Source organism: Sarcophilus harrisii, chromosome 1 (assembly GCF_902635505.1).
Source record: "Sarcophilus harrisii chromosome 1, mSarHar1.11, whole genome shotgun sequence".
NCBI classification, from domain to species: Eukaryota; Metazoa; Chordata; class Mammalia; order Dasyuromorphia; family Dasyuridae; genus Sarcophilus; species Sarcophilus harrisii.
Window position 1 is genome coordinate 162,343,183 of NC_045426.1, and position 19,346 is coordinate 162,362,528.

The window sequence follows — 19,346 nt, forward strand, 5'->3', positions numbered from 1 at the left end:
TATCTAGGTGGCACAGTGGGTAGTGCTGGATTTGGAATTAGGAAGGCTTGAGTTCAGATCCTACACTTACTTAGCTATAAGATCTTGGAAAGTCTCTGTTTCAGTTTCTTTACTGTATAAAATGGGGCTAATAATAGTTCCTACTTCAGAGGGCTATTGGGAGGATTAAACGAGTTAATATATATAATAAATCTTAAAGTAAGCAAACATGTATATAGTTCCTACTATGTGCCAGCTGCTTCCCAAATATTATCTCACTTGATTCTCACAACAACCATGGGAGATTGCTATAATTATCCCTTTTATAGATGAAGAAACTGAAGTAAAGTGACTTGCCCAGCATCATGCAGCTAATATAAGTGTATGATTCTGGATTTGAATTCAAATCTCCCTGCCTTCATACTTAGCACTCTAACCACTGTGCAAACTAGCTGCCTCTAAAACACTATATAATACGTATGCTATATAATAATATACTATGTAAAGTAATATGTAATACTTAATATACTTATAGTACTTATTAAAGTACAATATAAATGCTTAATATTATAAATGAAAAGCTGAGGGCTAGGGTGAGGTCCTAGCATCAGCTACAAACACAATACAATTGTGAATTCAGTTAAGAACTCCATAGAATAGGAGTCACCATGAAATGCTTTACATTCAAATTTCCTCTGTATAACAAACTGCAGATCTGTATGTGCTAAACGAATCAAAAGCATTTCAGTCCAAGTGAGAAAACTGACAAAGATATAGAGGCAGAAATAAGTTTATGTCAAGATTTCTCCTGCAGGAGCTTATTTCTCAATCCAGGATATTGTTACAGGTTAGAAATATGAAAAGAGAAATAAGAATACTTGGGTATATCTTGTAGGAGGAAAGGCCTTATTTTGTCTTTATTTGACCAAAGAACTGAGCCACTTCTGGGCTGAAAAAAATATAGAAGGAATGATCCTTACTCTTGCCCCCTTGCCAAGAGAAAACTCTGCAAGAACATATGCCTAAGTAAGTCCCTCTTCAAAGATTAAATCAATTCCCTTCCATTCTGACCTTGATCAAATTTACTTTCTATATAGTAAAAATTTAACATATCCATTCTACAGTAAGTGTTTTGTTAGGTAAGAGATAGCAGACTGAGTTCTGTTTCCCATTAATATATCTTGATTTAAAAAAAAAAAAAAAAAAGGCAGTTGGTGGCAAGATTGAATAAAACACTGGGCCCTGCATCCAGATCTAAGTTCAAACCTTGCTTCAGACACTTAATAGCTGTGTGACTTACCTTTGGGTTGTCCCAGTTTTCTCATCTATAAATTGGGGATAATAATGTTGAGGTGTACCAAATGTTGAGGTCAGGGAACCAAACGTTGAGGTGTAGATCGAATGTTGAGGTCTAGATTTGGGGTACCTAAATGAAATTAGGGTTTAGTTAAGGTCTAGTGGCAGGTTTGGGGTACAGGGAGTCAAACAGAGTTCCCCTGCAACCCCCTTGGATTCAGCGCAAGGATATGGCGGTAATTGAGATCTAGTAGTGGCACGGAATTCCCAATAAAAGCATTTATTGGCCCAGAGAGCTAGATTGATAAAAGAAGTTTATTACTGAGTTTAGAAGTAGGGGATAGGTGAAGGTAGAGACAAGGAGGGCACTGGACAGAGGGTCCAGTGGACAGAGGGTCCTCATATGGCTGCCATGTTTGGAATCTCTGCAAAAAGGGGTTCCCAGTGTGGCCCTTTTGAGTCAGAGACTTAGCTTGAGGGGCTTTGGGGTGTAGCCCCAAAGTTGGCTCAGATCCGGGTGGGGCTGGGACAGGTCCGATCTTCTATTGGAATTCAAAGGGACCAGGATTTGTGCATCAAAGGGTAATTTACATTAACTAGGGGAGTTGGGAATCAATGATTGGATTCTTTCCTGCATCAATAATAGCACCTATCTTACTTACAAGGTTGGTGTGAGGATCAGAGTTAATATTTATAAAAAGTACTTAGGTATAAGAAATGATGTGCTCAATGATCTCAGGAAAAACAAAGACTTGCATGAAATAATGAAGAGCAAAATGAGCAGAACCAAGAGCACATTGTATACAGAACCAGTAATATTATTTTAAGAAGAACTTTGAGTGACTAAGTCATTTTGACTTTAAATATCCAAATTAATTATGAAGAGCATTTGAAGAAAGATGCTATCTCCATACAGAAAAAGAACTAGAAATATATGTAATAAATGTCTAAAATAAGTTTATATATGTGATAATTTTACATATATAATATACAAATTTATATTTTATATATGCATATATGTATGTATATGCATATATACATGTGTCTGTATGTGTGGTACTTGGTTCATGAACAGAACCATGACACCAGGGAGGTGATTCCATGACATGCAAATGAGGAATTAAGTGTGGGACGGCTGTGGAAGGTCACCTCCTTCACTTTCTTCTCCAGAGTCATCTGAGTCTAGTGGCCAGATATAGATCAGGACATATACATACATACACACACACACACACACACACACACACACACACATTCCTATATGTATCTCTAGGGTGGGAGGGGAAGAAAGGAAAAAAGAAAAAAAAATTACATGGAAAGAATAGCAAGTTGTAAATAATTGATTTGCAGTTTCATGTGTAATCATCTTTTAATTATAATATGTTATAAAAATACTTTAGTCCATAAATTAAAAATAAAATAAAATAATTTAAGTCCTTAGGATAGTGTCTGGCATGTAATAGGTGCTATATGTTTCCAGCATCTTTAAAAAAAAAAAAAAAAAAAAAAAGCTTCTCAGCCAAGATTGAACCTACAGAAAAAAAATAGTTCCTCAGTAATGATTTGGTTTGTACAATGAATACTCAAATTGATGACTAGGGGAGATGAGTGTTTATTCTGCTGTCATGGCTGGTGTGCTCAGCAGGATGAAAACAAGTTTCTCTCTTCTCTTCATAACACGAAGCCGTATTTTATGCTCTGTTCAACCTCGGCACCCAGAGAAGAGGCACCACACGGAATTTGCAATTTGTTTTTTTATTGTGTAGGCAAACGATGCAAAAATCTGTCTGAACACTGGCTTGCAGTTGTTAATGAATGTCCCACAGAGGCAGCATCTTATCGACTTGAAGCAGAGAAATTCTAAGGCTTTTCTCATCCATAAAATGGGGTTAACCACATTTGTATGACCAGCCTCAAAGGGCTGGTGTGAACAAAATCCTTTGTACATTTGAGTGCAATGATTAGGATCTAAAAGGGGTTTTAGAAACCTTATAATCCAACACGGAGTAAGTGGATGGCATGGTAGATAGTGCTAGACCGGGGGAGTTAGAAAGACCTGAATTCAAATCCTCCTTCACATAATTACTAGCTATGTGATCTTGTTTGGAGCCTCAGCAGAGTAAGCTGGAAAATTAGTTGGATTCCGTGGTCTCTGACATCTCTAGTAGGTCTAAATACAATAAAGTCTCTGACTACTGGCCTCCCTGGCTTCCTTTAAGTTCCAATAAAAATTTCACCTCCTACAGGAAGCCTTCCCCAGTGCCTTAATTCCAGTGCTTCCCTGTTAATTATTTCCTATTTATTCTGTATATAACTTTTACAGATTATCTCCTTCACTAGATTGAAAGTTCCTTGAGGGCAGGAACTGTCTTTTGAATCTTGGTATCCCTCAAGCACTCAATACAGTCCTAGCATATAGCAGGTACTTAATAAGTGTTTATCGAATGAATAAACTTTTTAATCCCCCTAAGACAAATGTCCAAAACAAATTCTGAATCTGGGACTTCATTTCTCTAAGTACAGTATCCTCTGCATTGCACCAGCTGTGCTGCAGAAAAGGGAGCCATTACACCTTTCTCTTTTGTTTGGGTAATTAGCAGTAAAGTGCTGCAAGCTGGTAAGCTGAACAAAATGGGTACCCTAACATTAGAAGGAGACTTAGTCCTCAAGAGAATCTCTGCAATTTCTATCTGCTCTGTTAGGGTGTCCCTCCAACAGCAGGCCCCAGTAATGAATGGGTAATGATGAAAGGGGTAATGATATAGCGAAATAACCTTCCAGTCATAATGGGAGGGAACTGAACTAGACTACGTCAGGCTGGTCTCTGGTAGCTGCTCAAAACCCACAATCCATTAGAGGTCTGAGCCTCCAGCTGTCTGTTGCATAAAGAATACCATCAGTTGTAAGGATCTTCTGTGGTTGTCCACCATCATTGTCGGGAACACTTGAATAATCATGTTTCTGTAGCTCTGAACAGACAGTTCCACTGTCAGCACCTAATTGTATTCTTGTTTATTTTTTTCTTCCTTTAGGTCTGTTCCTTATTCTAGGATTGATACTCTACCCTGCTGGTTGGGGTTCCCAGAAGGCAATAAACTACTGTGGACATTATGCATCTGCCTATAAACTAGGAGAATGCTCCTTAGGCTGGGCTTTCTACACGGCCATTGGTGGTACTGTCCTGACATTCATTTGTGCCGTCTTCTCAGCACAAGCCGAGATCGCCACGTCCAGTGACAAAGTCCAAGAAGAAATTGAAGAAGGGAAAAATCTGATCTGCCTCCTTTAATTTGACAAAGAGAGAGAGAGAGATCAGAGCCTGTTCTTTCCTGATTAACTTTGGAAAAGGACCCACTTTCCTGTTTTCACTGACGGTGACCACCCGTGTGTCATGAGAGGCCTGTTTCTACCGAAGCCATCCTTCATTCTCCCAGATCTCTGAGGAACCAACAGGAAGAAACAGTCCATTTCAGAGAAGCTGGACACAAGCCACCAACGGGGCAAGGTGGGGGAGGGAGGTTAGAAGCATGTAAATAGCATATAAACCATGTTAAATAGCTGACAAATGCTGTCATTGTTAGATTGCATCTTCCCCCAGAGCCCCTGAAGGGTTCTGAGATAATAAAACCAGCAATCTTTATTCTGGACAGGATGAGAAAGGAAACTAGATTGGGGATGTCAAAAGGCTTCTCCTTTCTGTGTTTTGAGACTGTTTAGGGCCTTTATAAAAAGAACATCCATCAGAATGAGTTTTGTGGGGCGGAAGGACTTCAAATACAGCTACCTGCCTGTTACTGAACACTTTGCTGGGTAAAATGAAGCTATACTCAGTCCCTGCAGTGGAAAAACAAATGTTAAAGGGGAAACAGGATATTGTTACTGGGTCAAGCCACTCACCCTCCTTGGGTACCACAGAGAGGGCCTGGAAGTGATACTGACTTTGGGGGTGCAGCCCTTTGTAAACTCCCCCCCCACGGAGATCACTCAAGATGAAGCACCTTCTTGGGTTAGGTGAACAAAAAGTCAGTCTGGGATTACAGAAACTAGATAAAGGTTAAAGTCTTACCATCCAGTGGTTATGAAGTTACTATCTTTGATCTTTTCAACACTATGAAGGTTCCAAATTACATTCCTGTCAGCCACTTGCCCCACAGACACTGACATTTCTTTACACTTCAGTCTGCAATATTAGTGATTAATAAGACCCCCTCTCCTAGCCCTCAGCATCCAGACTTTCTGGACCTAGCTAAGCTGGTCCGTGATGGACCAGTCTGTCACCAGGGTTCCATTAAAGGACTTGCCAAGGCTTACTCATGGAGAAAGAATACAGGGTCACCTCCACATCTAGAAGAAGTGTCAGAGTAGGGGTTAGGTGGTGGCTCCCTTTAAATATTGGAAATAAATGCTTTTCTTTCCTGAACATGGTCAAATAGGCTAGCCTGTGGGGCTAGCGAGTCCTGAGATTGTCCCTGTTTCCAGTTCAAATGAAGATCATGTGTTTTTTTGCAAGTGTTAGGACTTGGCTTCATTCAACTGCCAAAGGGAAACTCATTCCCTTTCCTCATTCCAGAAACTGATGTCCTAGGGCCAGCTGTGGCCCATTCAAATGCTTAACGAAGAAGCCCTGCCAAATTCTCAGCATTTGTGGGGAGATATTTTCCCACTGTTTGTTCACCATGTTGCCGTCAGCTGTATTTCCAAATCCAGCAGCAACAACAGCAATACAGTTACCACAACTGACATTTTTTTTTTTTACCAAGAAAAAAGAGCTAGTCATGTGATTTTAGTTTTTCTAGGCAGAGCAACTCCTCCAGAGGACAAACTTAAAGAAGATGGAATGACTGCAATGGAGAAATTCTTCCCCAGAAGTTAGAATTTTTAAGTTAGTGAATCTGAAATCACCCCCTGCTACATATCCACTCCATGTGCAGGATACATGGACAAATTCAAGAAAACTCCTTCCTGTATTTGGAAAACTTCTGCCAATCTTGGAAAGTGCCTTGGGGACCAGAAAGCACATCTATGTTGACAACTTTATTGTTTTGCCATTCCGAACTTTTAACTTTTAAACCATATTCATAATATTTCTTTGCAAAACTAGTCAATTTGCAAGCATGAAGTCTTCATTTTGCTCCTTCATATTCATCAATTGGCCAAAATTTGGGGGTGGGCGGAAGGATTTTTGTGAAATTAATTGATACTGTTACTTTTTCTAATGTTTCAGAAAGTAGCTAAAAATATGTATCAGTGAAATCAAATTGATTGCCAAATCCCAAGGAAACTTTCAAAGAGACCAATAGGGACGTGTTCTTATTTTTTGCTTTCTTACAACATTACAGTTGCAAGCATTGACTTGGATGGAAACAAATGTAGCCCTAGTAGTCTGCTGATCAGAATTGCTTTCCATTCTGCCCAGTAAACGCAATTTATGTGTGTTTCTTTGATATCTTATATAAGAATCTTTAGGAAAATCATGACTTTTGGGGGGGATAGGTATTCCTCCTCTAATTCCTCTTCATGTTGTGAAGGTGACCCTTGATTCTTGAAGTTCTAACTTATTGCATCAATTCAATTTATTTTAAGCATTAAGCTGCTATTGTGTGCCATGCACAAAATCAAAAAAAAAAAAAAAAAAAAAGAAAACTTTTTGCTTGTAAGGACCTTCCATTCTATTAGGCACAAAATGCTTTGAGTATAGGCGCCATGATGGTCTGAACATTTCTAATTGCAGAGATAAACTTCACCAGAAGACTGTGGACAATAAGTGACAAATTATGGTTATAGTCATCCAACATTAAAAATGAATAATAGAGTGGGCAGCTAGGAAGGGGATAGAGCACCAGCCCTGAAGTCAGGAGGATTTGAGCTCAATCAAATCTGGTCTCAAACACTTAACACTTCCTAGCTATGTGACCCTGGGCAAGTCACTTAACCCCAATTGCCTCAGCAAAAAGCAAAAAAATAAAAAAATAAATAAAAATAAAATAAAACGAATAAAAGAGCATTGGCTCTTTAGTCAAGCTACCTTTGTGACTTTGGACAACTTACACCCAATAGATGGTAGACATCAGTTTTCTCATTTGCAAATTGGGGAGATTAGAGTAAATGGTATTTAAGATCCTTTCCAGCTCTAGATCTATGATTATTTTAATCAAGAGCTCCCAAAATAATTGATTAGAAGGCAGGGCAGGGAGGAGACTCAGCAAATAGTGAATCAAATGAAAAATGATGATCACCTTAAATAACAAACCAAATGACTATTCGAATTGTTTTCTAATCATCTAAAAAGATGACACTGCAAAGATCGTTGAAGTAAAGTACAAAAATCATCAAAAAGCTGATGTAGTACTCTGAAAACAGAGAAGGGCCTTTGGGGGTGGGGAAGTCTTCCACACTGTGGAACACTGTGCCTCTAGTTTTAGAACCCCTATCTGATCTCACAGCTTCACAGGAAATAGGATAAATTCACAAGTTTCATCTTAATTCTAATCTCCGGTGGGAATGAGTTCTGTGAAAGTTTCATCCTGTTTCCAGTAACTCATTTCACCCTCTGCTCTTCTTCCAGCCTATTCTCAGTAAGCTTCCAGACTCAGCTGAGGGGTAGAGCATTGAACCAACCAACTGGGAGATTTAAATCTTTTGAACTTTTAGAAATGCTCCAAAACTTAGGCTTTCTAAGGTTTCCTTAAGCAGTCCATTTTACAAGGTGTCTAATCACTCTTGGGCTCTTCTTGCCTTTCACCCAGTGATTGCAATCACTTGTGAGTGCACACACCTGCCGTAATGCCAGGAACAGCTACTGCTTGGCTGCAAGTTAGCCTGACTTAACTCTAGGAGCCACCAGGAGCTAACAGTGAGGGAAGTCAGCTCTGAAGCTGAGAAAGGCAGATTATTCAGGTCTTCTGTTCTAACCACTATTTCCCACTTTGATCAAAGGCCAAAGTAACTTGATTATAAATCCTGTGGCTCAGATAAAAAGGGAGAGGGGTTAAACTTGGTGATTCAGCTCTTTTTTTGAAGAGAGGATTCTCTCTCATTTTTTGTGGTCTACACTAATATCTTAGAATCATCGACTGTATCTATTACCACATATAATCTTAGGGTTAAAAAAGATTCAAAGTGGAACTGGGATTCAGTCTTGTATTAATGCTCTGTCCTTAAAGTTTCTATGTAGGCACATAACCCAGCTTCATTATTCAGTTATTCCTTTTAGGGCAAAGTACTGCAGTTTTATTCATTAGGCAAAGATCTTTTCTTTATTCATCAACAAAAGGTTCCCACACCCATTTTTTCCTCCTTCATTTCAATTCTCAAGATAATCTCAATCTCCTTAAAATCCAGTTAATTTCTATAGAGTTAAATAACTTCAAGAACCAAAAAGTCTCCTCTCTTTACATCATGTCATCATCACCATCTGTGTAATTGTTTCCCTGGCTGTAAAAATGCTGCTATCCCTACAATTATTCTTTTCCTGTCAATTATAAGTTGTAAACATTTGTGTCCAGAGCCCTCCAAAACATTTTCATTCCATTAGTTGAATTTTGCAGGATTTTTTTTTTTTTTTTTTTTTTTTTTTACTTAGTACCAAGAAAATAAAACCACTGAAAAACATCCCACACACCAAAAACTGACTATAACGAGACGCGAATCTACTTGGTGGGTAAAGGGTAGCAAAGGTGACATCAGACTTTGACAGCTCTACTAGACTGAAGAACAGAAAAACCAGCATCCATTCATCCATCCACCACCATGCATCTCCTTCCATCAAAAACCTTCCTGAAAATTGTTTGGCTTGGACTCAGGTTATTCTGAATAGCTCTTTTAAAACCACTCAAGATGGAGACTGTGCAGGGAAGAAAATGCAGATGTTAACTGTTTATTTCTCAGCTCTTCCATTTTTCTAGCAGTTATAACAAAATCAAAAAGATAGTTGCAATATTCATAATACATTTCAGCCGACCATCTCATATTGAAAATGTAAGGTGCTTAAACTATTGCACCAGAAGAGTCCTATTTATTTAGCCTACATCTCAACATCAGGCAAATTTGTAAGGTATTACCATGATGCTGAGTGAACTATAAGGCTCCTGAAATATTTGCTATTGATTCTGTGGATTCTTTAAACCTGTGTGTTAGCTCATCAGTATAACATATTGACTTGGGGTGGGGGGATATTTTTAATCATTTTCAATCTGTGGTTTGATAATCTTTTGTTAAACATGTAAAGTGCCATAGTCCTTCTTTTGAAGTGTAGCATATTTAAAAATATATATGTATGTGCATGTATATATATATATATGCACATATATACACACACACACAAGTCTGTGAGAGATGTGCAATAAAAAAGTATGTTTTTTTTGAAAACTGGAGAGAAGTTGGAAAAGGGTTGGGGGGAGGGGGGAATCATCCTGTTCAAAGCAAAGGAGAGCTAAGAATGTGGGCTTTGGCTTCATAAACCTATGGCAATCCTAATGTGCTATATAAACCATAGAGAGAAAATGATGATATGTGATTGTTGGTGTGAGTTTAATCTCGATCTATAAAATCACTAGATTTTTTTTTTTTTTTTGGAAAGTTAAGCCTGAGAACCCAGGTCCAATTTTTTGCTAGCCTTTAATTTGAAATGTGAAGCTGCCATGCTGCTTTTATGTCAGGCTAATCTCTAGTAGCAAATATAGTATATATAGATATATATAATCACTGAGAAGCTTATTTCTGAATATGCTTTTTTTTACACTTATCATCAATGTGGGACCACTGCTTTGAGGCTGTTTTCACACATCTCATCTTAGCCACACCAGTCTTGCTTCAGTACAGGCGTGTTAATAACAGTGAGTGGAATTGTATAAAAATCTTAGCCCTGGAGTCACACATTTAAATGTAGGAGTGATGATTCCATAGGCCAAAGGGATAGAAGGCAAGACTTATATTTTCTTTTGAGATTGTGGTGAAAGTACCCATTGGCCTGAGGCATTGTGAGGGAGTCGGGTGAAGGAGAACTTCAGAGCCACATGGTTATGTGACAGCCACTTGAGCCAAACAGAAATAAAAAACTGTGCTGATGGACTTAGTTTGAGCCAGTGATCATTTGTGGTACTCCTATTGTGTTCTCAACTAACATGTTTTTCTAGCATTGCCTAGGTTCCTGTGCACATGTATTTACCTTTTTTCCCCACCCCCAAAAGATTTTAATTAAACTAGACTTTATAAACCTATTCTGAATCTGCCTGATTATATTGATTTGACTGCTATGGATACCTTTGTGATCAAGAGAGTACGATACATATCTATAACTTCATGGGGCTTTTGATAGGAAAAAAAATTTCCAAATGCGTCAAGTGTTCAATTTATGGGTAGTGCCACATGTCTTCATTTAAAGATAAAAATTAAAGCATCCGTTGAGGAAAGTTTCAAAGTTAATAATTATAAGGGGGGGGGGGAGGAATAGAAAAGTTAGATAGAGGATTAATTTAGAAAGTAAAGCTGCAGTAATAAATACAAAGGCATCTTTTGGTTTTTGTTTCTAGGGGCAAGAGGGAGGTTTTTGACCTTCATTGCTGGAATCTTTACAAAGTGTTAAGGCATTGGAGTTGATAGAGACAATAGTTATCTGGTTTGGCATGGTTCAGTGTGATTAATTTGATCTTAGAAAGAGATATTTTGGGCCAGAACTCTCTATCAACTCCAATGTCTTAATAATTTGTAAAGATTCCAACGCTTCATTTCTGATCTATCCTGTTTTGGGAGAGGGGAAGACCCCCTACCACCTGCCTTATACAACCTGGTTCCCCTTCTGATCCCAGTTTCAACCTAGGGATATGTGTGTGTGTGTGTGTGTGTGTGTGTGAGGACATGTGTCATATAAACTGTCACCATGATTGGGAAATCTGATACTTTGCTTCACCCCAAAATATCCACGTCAGTCATATATAGCAGTTCACATTTCCTAAGGAAGCTGTTACCCACAAATTTCTACCAGACTTGCAATGCTGTCACTAATTCCCCTCTTAGTAATTACTGTGACTCAGCTTGTCGAGTACCATGGGACAGTACACATATTACTATAACATAATCCTTGTCCTGACCTGAAGTCTACAGGAGTCAGGGCTATCTTTTGGCATTTTGGCTCCTAAGACCTCCATACATGGCACTTCATAAAAATTTTTTAAAACCTTTCACGTATGATATCACAAAACCACCATCTGAGAGGTTATGCAAGGATTGTTTTCCCCATTTTTACAGACAAGGATTCAAATTCAGGTGACCATATAGCTACTAAGTGGAGAAATTACGATTTGAACCCAGGACTCTTGACTTCTGTTTCAGTACTTTCCCTTATACTATAATCTGTCTGTCTCTGTCTCTTCTCCCAGCCTCTCTCCTGCCCCCTCTCCTCAGCCTGTCTGTCAGTCTGGCACATGGCAGTAGCTATATAAATGCTTATTCCTTTCCTCTTATCTCTGTCTTTCTAATAACAATCTGGTAGAATTAGGGATAATTATCCAGATGGCTAAAACCAAACAGAAATGCTGCACAAATCATTATCCGAGTCCTTCAGATAAAAAGGTTTGTGATTCAGTTCCCTAGATGAGTACCTCAATTTTTCCTGATGTTTCTTGATTAGAAACCAGATATGCTAATTTATATTTTAATATATTTAACATCTACTGGTCATCCTGCCATCTAGGGGAGGGGGTGGGGGGGTAAGAGGTGAAAAATTGGAACAAGAGGTTTGGCAATTGTTAATGCTGTAAAGTTACACATGCATATATCCTGTAAATAAAAGGCTATTTAAAAAAATAAATAAATAAAAAAAAAAAAAAAAGAAAAAAGAAACCAGATATGAGGTTAATATGAGATTAAGAAATCTGCCTATGGCCAGGAAACATCAGGACTAGGGACATCAAAGATACTTTATCCTACTAGCTACTGAATCTTAAGTACCTACCTCTACTGTCATGGCCAGTTCTGTGACTCCAGAACCCCAATAGAGACCATAGAGTTTTCTTGGCAAAAGATGCTGAACTGAGAGGGCACCTAGATATTGCAGTGGACAGAACATCAGCCCTGGTGTTAGGACTTCAGTTCACATGTGGCCTTGGACACAACATTTGCTAGTTGTGTGATCCTAGGCCAAGTAACAACCCCAATTGCCTTGACGAAAAAAAAATACAGGACTGGTTTGCCATTTCCTTCTCCAGTGAATTAAAGCAAACTCGTTAGGTGGATTTGTCCAGGGTCACACAGCTAGAGTCTAAGACTCGGGTCTTCCCAACACCAAGCCCATCACTCTGTCCATTTTGCCATGTAGCTGCCTCACAGTTGCACCTACTTCTCTGAAATCATGATCACAATCTATCTAAACACTGATACTGTTATATTGATAATAGCTTTAAAAAGGAATAATTTATGTGAATATAAATGCATATATTACATGATGTGATTAAACGTTTAAGTGTACAACTTCCAAAAATGTTTTTGCTCAAATGTCTTCAATGCTCTTGCAACTCACATCAACGATCTTAATTGTAGAAAGTTGAACATACAGACCCCTCTTGTTTGGTCTTATTTTATCCAGCATCTGTTTATTGCACAAGTCAAAATAATTCACTGTTTGGAATGATTAGGAAGCAGGAAGAAAGGTGGGGCCAGCTTGCTGCTTCTCAATTTTTTTGAGGTTTTTCAGAAAGCACAATGATCATTCTACAATCAGTGACAGAACCCTTCATAGCCAACTTCAAAGTTACTCCTTAATATTAAGCCAGCATATCCAGATTTTTTTTTTGATATGTTACAAATATATCCAGATTCCTTGATTTATTATTTCAATTCTACCTACCCAATTCATTTACTTATGTGGATGTCACTTAGGATCATATGTCCCTGATGAAAAAGTCAGTTCATCTTTCAGCTCTTAATAAGTTGCGAAACCTCCAGATAAATTTTCTGCCCACTGTCCCAACTCTAGATCTTCATTCCAAAGGCTACTATCATTTTAATCATTCTGCCTGTATCCTGAAATTGCTGCCCAGATAAAGAGAAAGGGGAGTTTTTTCAGGATACAGGCAGAATTCTTTTTCTCACAACTTCCTCTTCCTCTTTACCAGGGAAGTTTTGCAAATTTAGTCTAAAGATAAAGTACTTTGAATATTTCTGTTAGAAAGGCACTGATCATTTGCCAATCCCCAGAGAAGTGAGAAAATGGAGGCAGGGGGGAAAAGTGTTGAGTTGAAGAATTTCTTGACAGATTCAAAAAGAGATGATGGAAAGCCATTAGTCATGGGATGTTTTAGGTTTATCTATATTATTTTAAGCTGTTTAAGGGCAACAGAGCATATCTTATTCAGGTTTGTACCTGCCCAAAGCACTAAGTGAATTGTATCTAATGAGGTTTTTGATATTTTAAATTAATAATGAACATAGGAATAGCTGAAGGTTTATCTCCATGATCTAGAGTAGTTCCTTCCATACTTATTGAACTGATCAACAAATGAAATGGGGATAATACAATGGTAGCATAAGACAAGGGCAGCCAAGTGATTTAATGGACAGAGTATCAGATTTGGAATCAGGAAGCTTCATCTTCCCGAGTTCAAATTCAGCCTCAGATACTCGCTAGCTGTATGATCTTGGACAAATCACTTCACCCTGGTTGCCTCAGTTTCCTCATCTGTAAAATGAGCTGGAGAAAAAAATGGCAAGCCATTCCAGTACCTTTGCCAAGATGACCCCAGATAAAGTGACAAAGAGTTGGATACGATTAAGAATAAACTAAATAGCACAGGCCTGGATTAGAACCATCAGAGGAAAATGAAAGAAAAGCATGACATATTTATTATGAAGCAGATAAGATTTGATGACTGAAGAAAAGAGATAAAGATGACCTAACCATCCTAACAATAGAATGAAATAAAAGACCATAAATGGATTGTTAGGAAGAGGAATCACTTTGCTGGAGGAGATGAATTCAATTTCCAATTTTGATATAATTATGGGAAATTCTAGGGTCAATAACCTGCAAAATAAATGTCAGTATGAGATTTAAGAGAGCATGGTTTCTAATGTTGACTTTGCCATTTAGACTATTTTCTTATCTCTAAAAGTGGTCATTAACTCTATTTGCCACCCCCAAAGAAATGCAATGATTTTAAATTAGATAATATATAAAAATATGATTAAAGAAGGGGATTATATAAATGACATCACTAACATGTCAAGTTCAGGTGATTCAATCAAACAAAACAATCACTGATTACATGGGTGCTGGTGTGAAAGGAACAAACTCTGCTCTCAAGGAGGTGACATTCTATTGTAGCCACACTATAGCGAACAAAAAGCAAGTTCAGTAGGGAGCAAATACTGATGGTACTGAGGGGAATTAGTGACAGCATTGCAAGTTTGGTAGAAATTTGTGGGTAACAGCTTCCTTAGGAAATGTGAACTGCTATATATGACTGACGTGGATATTTTGGGGTGAAGCAAAGTATCAGATTTCCCAATCATGGTGACAGTTTATATGACACATGTCCTCACACACACACACAACACACAAGGCTCAACTGAGCCTTGAAGGAAATTAGGAATTCTAAAAAATTTTCTAAAAGATTTGCCTTCTAGAGATGGTGGGTTGCACTTAAGAAGGCAAGGAGACAAAATCCCAAGCGGAGTTTGTACTTTATCCTACTGTCAGGGTTCTGAAACCTTTTCTTGTCATGCATTCCTTTGAACAAGCCAGTGAAACCTCTCAGCCTCTTATAGGCTCAGAGAATAATTGGAGAAAATACAAAATTTGAGTTATAGGTTAGTGGAAATAAAGATGTAATTTTTTTTTTCCATCCAAGTTCACAAATCCCATGAATTCTAGATGCCAGGTTAAAAACCTCAGTCCCTATTTCCCCTATTGGGATATATATATATATATATATATTAGGGGGTGGGGAGGATGTGACTTGTGGTCAGATGTTTAGGACTATCAGCACTGTGGAGGAAGCAATGGAGAGAGAAGTCTAGAAGCAGAAGACCAGATTAGGAAGATAGCAAAATAATACCCTGACTCTACCTTCCCATCATCTTCCATATTCAGTTGTTAAGTCATGTCAATTCTAATTCCACATCACACTATATCTGAAGCATTGTGTTCAATTCTAGCTGCCATATTTGAAGCAATACATTGTAAACTGGAGCATTTATGGAGGTGACAACTAGGATGGTGAAGAGTCACTCTGAGTCCATGTCATTGATGGAAAGTTGAAGATACTGTGGTTGTTTTTTAATCTGGAGCCCACATACAGATGTCTTCAAAGGCTATCTCATAGAAAGACCATTTTCACTTGTTATCTTTAACACTAGAGGGCAGAAGTAGAGCAAGAGATGGAAATGGCAAATAGGCAAATTGAGCCTTCCTAATGATCGGTTTTTCAAAGATAGAGCTGGAAGCAACCAGGGTTCCTCTTCACTGGCAATCATCAAGCAAAGAACAATTAAACGTTGTGTACAGGACAAAGGGAATTCTCACTCAGGCCTAACTTCTGGAGCCTGTCCATTCTAACTTACATTTTACTCCTAAATCACAATCCTCTCTCTTAGTCAAGGACCTTGTCACCCCCTTTACTGAGAAAATCTGGGTCATCAATCATGAGTTCCATTGTATTCTTCATTCTACTCCTTAAAATCTATTATATTACCTGTCTAGACTTGTTCTTGTAATCTATTATCACTCACCTATTATATTACCTGTCTAGACTTGTTCTTTAAACCTATTATCACTCTCCTTGAATTCACCCCATTCTTATCCTCAGAGACTCATCTTGAGCATCTCTCATCTTTAACATTTGCTCTTTTCCTCCTACCTAAAAACATATTCAAATCTCTACCAGGTAAAGTAAAGATGGATTGAAAGAAACTCCACTGATAAAAAGAGAAGAATGAGAACAGTATTTTCATTTTTCTACCTTGGAGTATTAAGCCAGGTGCTAAGGATTTCAGGTTAAAGCTTCTAGAAATCCAAGAATTTTGCTATTGTCAAATATCTGATGGTCACTCCTGACAAGAGAAATTCAGAAATTGTGATTGCCCCCTTAATAGAAATACATTAAAAGGCCGGACTGGAGGACTATAAGAAATGAGTAATTACAAATCTACTTTTCCGATTGTAAAAACAAAGTCTATCAGAGAATCTGGAGATTGCCTCACACAGGTGTGGACCCAACCGTGTCTTACCCTACCTGCCCCCCAATATTAAGGAATATGCAAAAATGCCAATAAGTAGACACAGTAGGAATGGTGTGATAGGAGCGTTAAGACCAAGCAGTTATAATAACATAATGGGTGCCCTTTTCTTGATTATTTTTTTATATCCTCTTTGGAATCTGGGAGATGACGGTTTCAATTTAGGTATTAAATGGATCAGGAAAAAAAAATTGGGTAAAGGTGATGAGTCGGAGAGCTTACCATCACTATGTTTCATCAACAGTTTCAATAGAAACCATAAAATATGCAATTTGGAATAATGGACAAGTATTCAGTCACACTGATTCTGTTACTATTCAAACACAGAGAGTCACTATATAGTAGGGAGTAGTAGTCAAGACCAAATAGAAATTTCCAAGTTAAGAGCAAAGTAAAGGCATTTTAATGATGTTTGCAAAGGAACATGGCATGGAATAGGGCACGACTGTTATGAGAATTACAAATTCATTTGAGATTTCTTGCCCTGAAGGACCTAAAATGACAAATATTCAAAATGTGGTATCTAAAGGCACGGGACATGATTAGGCATCAGAAATGTTTTCAAGCAGTTAGTAGGCTCAGATTATTTTGCTTCCCAGACTGAAGTATATAGTCAGATACATTTTGCAACAGTCAAATGGGTCCCATATAACTAAATGTTAACATAATTTCTGACACAAACTGACCTGGCAAACACTTTAAATGTAATGCCGGAGAAACTGAGCAAGACAGAGGTTAGAGAACAATTCAATAGTTTATTAAATGGAAAGAGATACTGGGACCAAATGGATCTTGGTCCCAGGGCTGGATGAGACTATCATCTCAAAGAATTTAGCCCAGAGTACTGGGATAGCAAGCTTTTTTATAGGATAACAAAAACAGTGACATAATGGGGGAGGTACCTAGGTGGGGGAGGCCCCTAGGATGACACAATGGAGGGAGGTTACTGATATTCTAATGACATCTAAAATGGATAAACCTTTATCCTGCCAAACATTAAGAAGGAATGTCTATAACCTAAAGATATAAAACCTTCCTCTCAGCCATTTAAGAGGGAATGATTATAGCCTGGGGTTTTGGGGCAGAGCAATTGAGGTAGACCTTTATCTCATCAAACATTAAGAGAGAAAAGTTATAACCTGAGGCAGAATAACTAAATAGGACAATTGGAGAAACACGGTCACGACATTCAACTTTGGCACAACAAAAATAACAAAAATAAACAGTTTTAGTTCAACTGATAGCTTCTCTAAATTGAACCAAATGAATATTTATTCTGTATTATATCAATTCTTGCTTTCCTGGGTCAAGGTGCAAAAAAAATTTTAATGGAATTTTTTAATTAACTATAGTCTCACTGAAAACTCTTTTCTCCTTGAAATTAAAATTTAGTTGTGTTAGTGGCTATAACTTGTTTCTGTTATATAATGTGTCAAAAAAAAAGAACTGTAGTAAGCTCCAAAGAAAAAAATCTTTCAACTCACACAATTATTTATTTGGTTGACATTTACCGCTATTTAATATACTTCCCCCTTCTGCAACCATCATCTCCTATTGCTCTATCACCAGGTCAGTATTGTTTAATCTAAGGGGTTGTACTCTTGAGAAGATATTAGGATAGAATTGCAAGGATGTCAGTAATATTACTTCATCTTTAATCTAATTCTGGGCCTTTACATCTAGAATGACTATTAAATGAACCAATAATTAGGGGTTATTTTTCTGGCAGAGATTTGATATGTAAGGACCCACCAATTATTACATGAAAAAACCTTAGATGAGCTCTGCTAAATTAGGCCAAGATAAAATTAGTCAATATATTTCAGCAGTTATGGGGGATTTTATGTTCCACATAAGAGTATTAACAATTAAGGGATCAGATCTGCAAGAATTCTTAACCTGGGTTCTATGAATTTGGTGTGCTTTTTTTTTTTTTTGGGGGGGGGTGTTAATATATTTTGATAATTATTTCAATGCAACTATAGTTTCCTTAGTAGTCCTATTTATTTATTTAGTGCATTAAAAACGTTCCAAGATTTAGGTTTTACCAGACTGTCAAAGAACTACATGATACCCCCCCCCCCAAAAGTTAAAAACCCTTAGATTTGAGAATAAAATCTGTGCAGATAAATTTCATAAATGACAAAAACATAGGATTAAAAATTATCTTCATAATCCAATATATAAAAAAGGAGAATTACTTTGTTTTATAATCTAGTCCCAAAGAAATAAAAGAATGAGCTTTCAACAGGTAAGATTTTAGATCAGCCATGTCATTAGGTTCAAAATGAAATGAATCAACATTTGCACATTAGGTGAGGCTATGAAATTCATATAATCTAAATATGACTTATTGCATTACTATACTGTAGCTTTCTTAATATGTAATATAATACTAATGGAATATTAAGAAAAGGGAATGGTACTAGTGAAAATCTGTTAAGTTGATTAAAACATTTTTAATGAATTACAGAACTATTAAAAGAAAAGTCTGGACTGACAACTAGAGGACTTAATTAATTAGTGTAATCTTTTGTTTGGAGAATTTAAATGAACAAATGTCTATCTATCCAGGATAGCTTAGGTGCAGTTTAAGGCTTAAAAAATGACTAGATCTTCTTAAGCATTAAGATTTACATTGATGAACCATCTCTGGAGTTAGCACAACAATAAACTGATACTTGGGCAAGGCTGGGGTGGGGTGGGGAGAAGTAATCCTTATCTAAATGAAACTAGTAATTTTTAACAAGAAAATATCATGATATTTAAAATAAACATTTCTATTCCTGTAATACTAAATTAAGTCATAAATATGAGTTGTTTAAATACCAAGTCCTAGA

The 19,346-nt window shown here is 37.4% G+C and overlaps 1 protein-coding gene across 2 annotated transcripts in view; it reads left to right on the forward strand.

The window, feature by feature from the left end:
* Nucleotides 1-6,932, forward strand: part of LHFPL2 (LHFPL tetraspan subfamily member 2) — a 218,154-nt gene extending 211,222 nt beyond the window's left edge. For both annotated transcript variants that reach the window (XM_023495799.2, XM_023495800.2), the window contains exon 6: nucleotides 4,308-6,932. In XM_023495799.2, the coding sequence (XP_023351567.1) occupies nucleotides 4,308-4,564 (257 nt within the window). In that variant the 3' untranslated portion in view covers nucleotides 4,565-6,932. The remainder of the gene's footprint in view (nucleotides 1-4,307) is intronic.
* The last annotated feature ends 12,414 nt before the right edge of the window (nucleotides 6,933-19,346 follow it).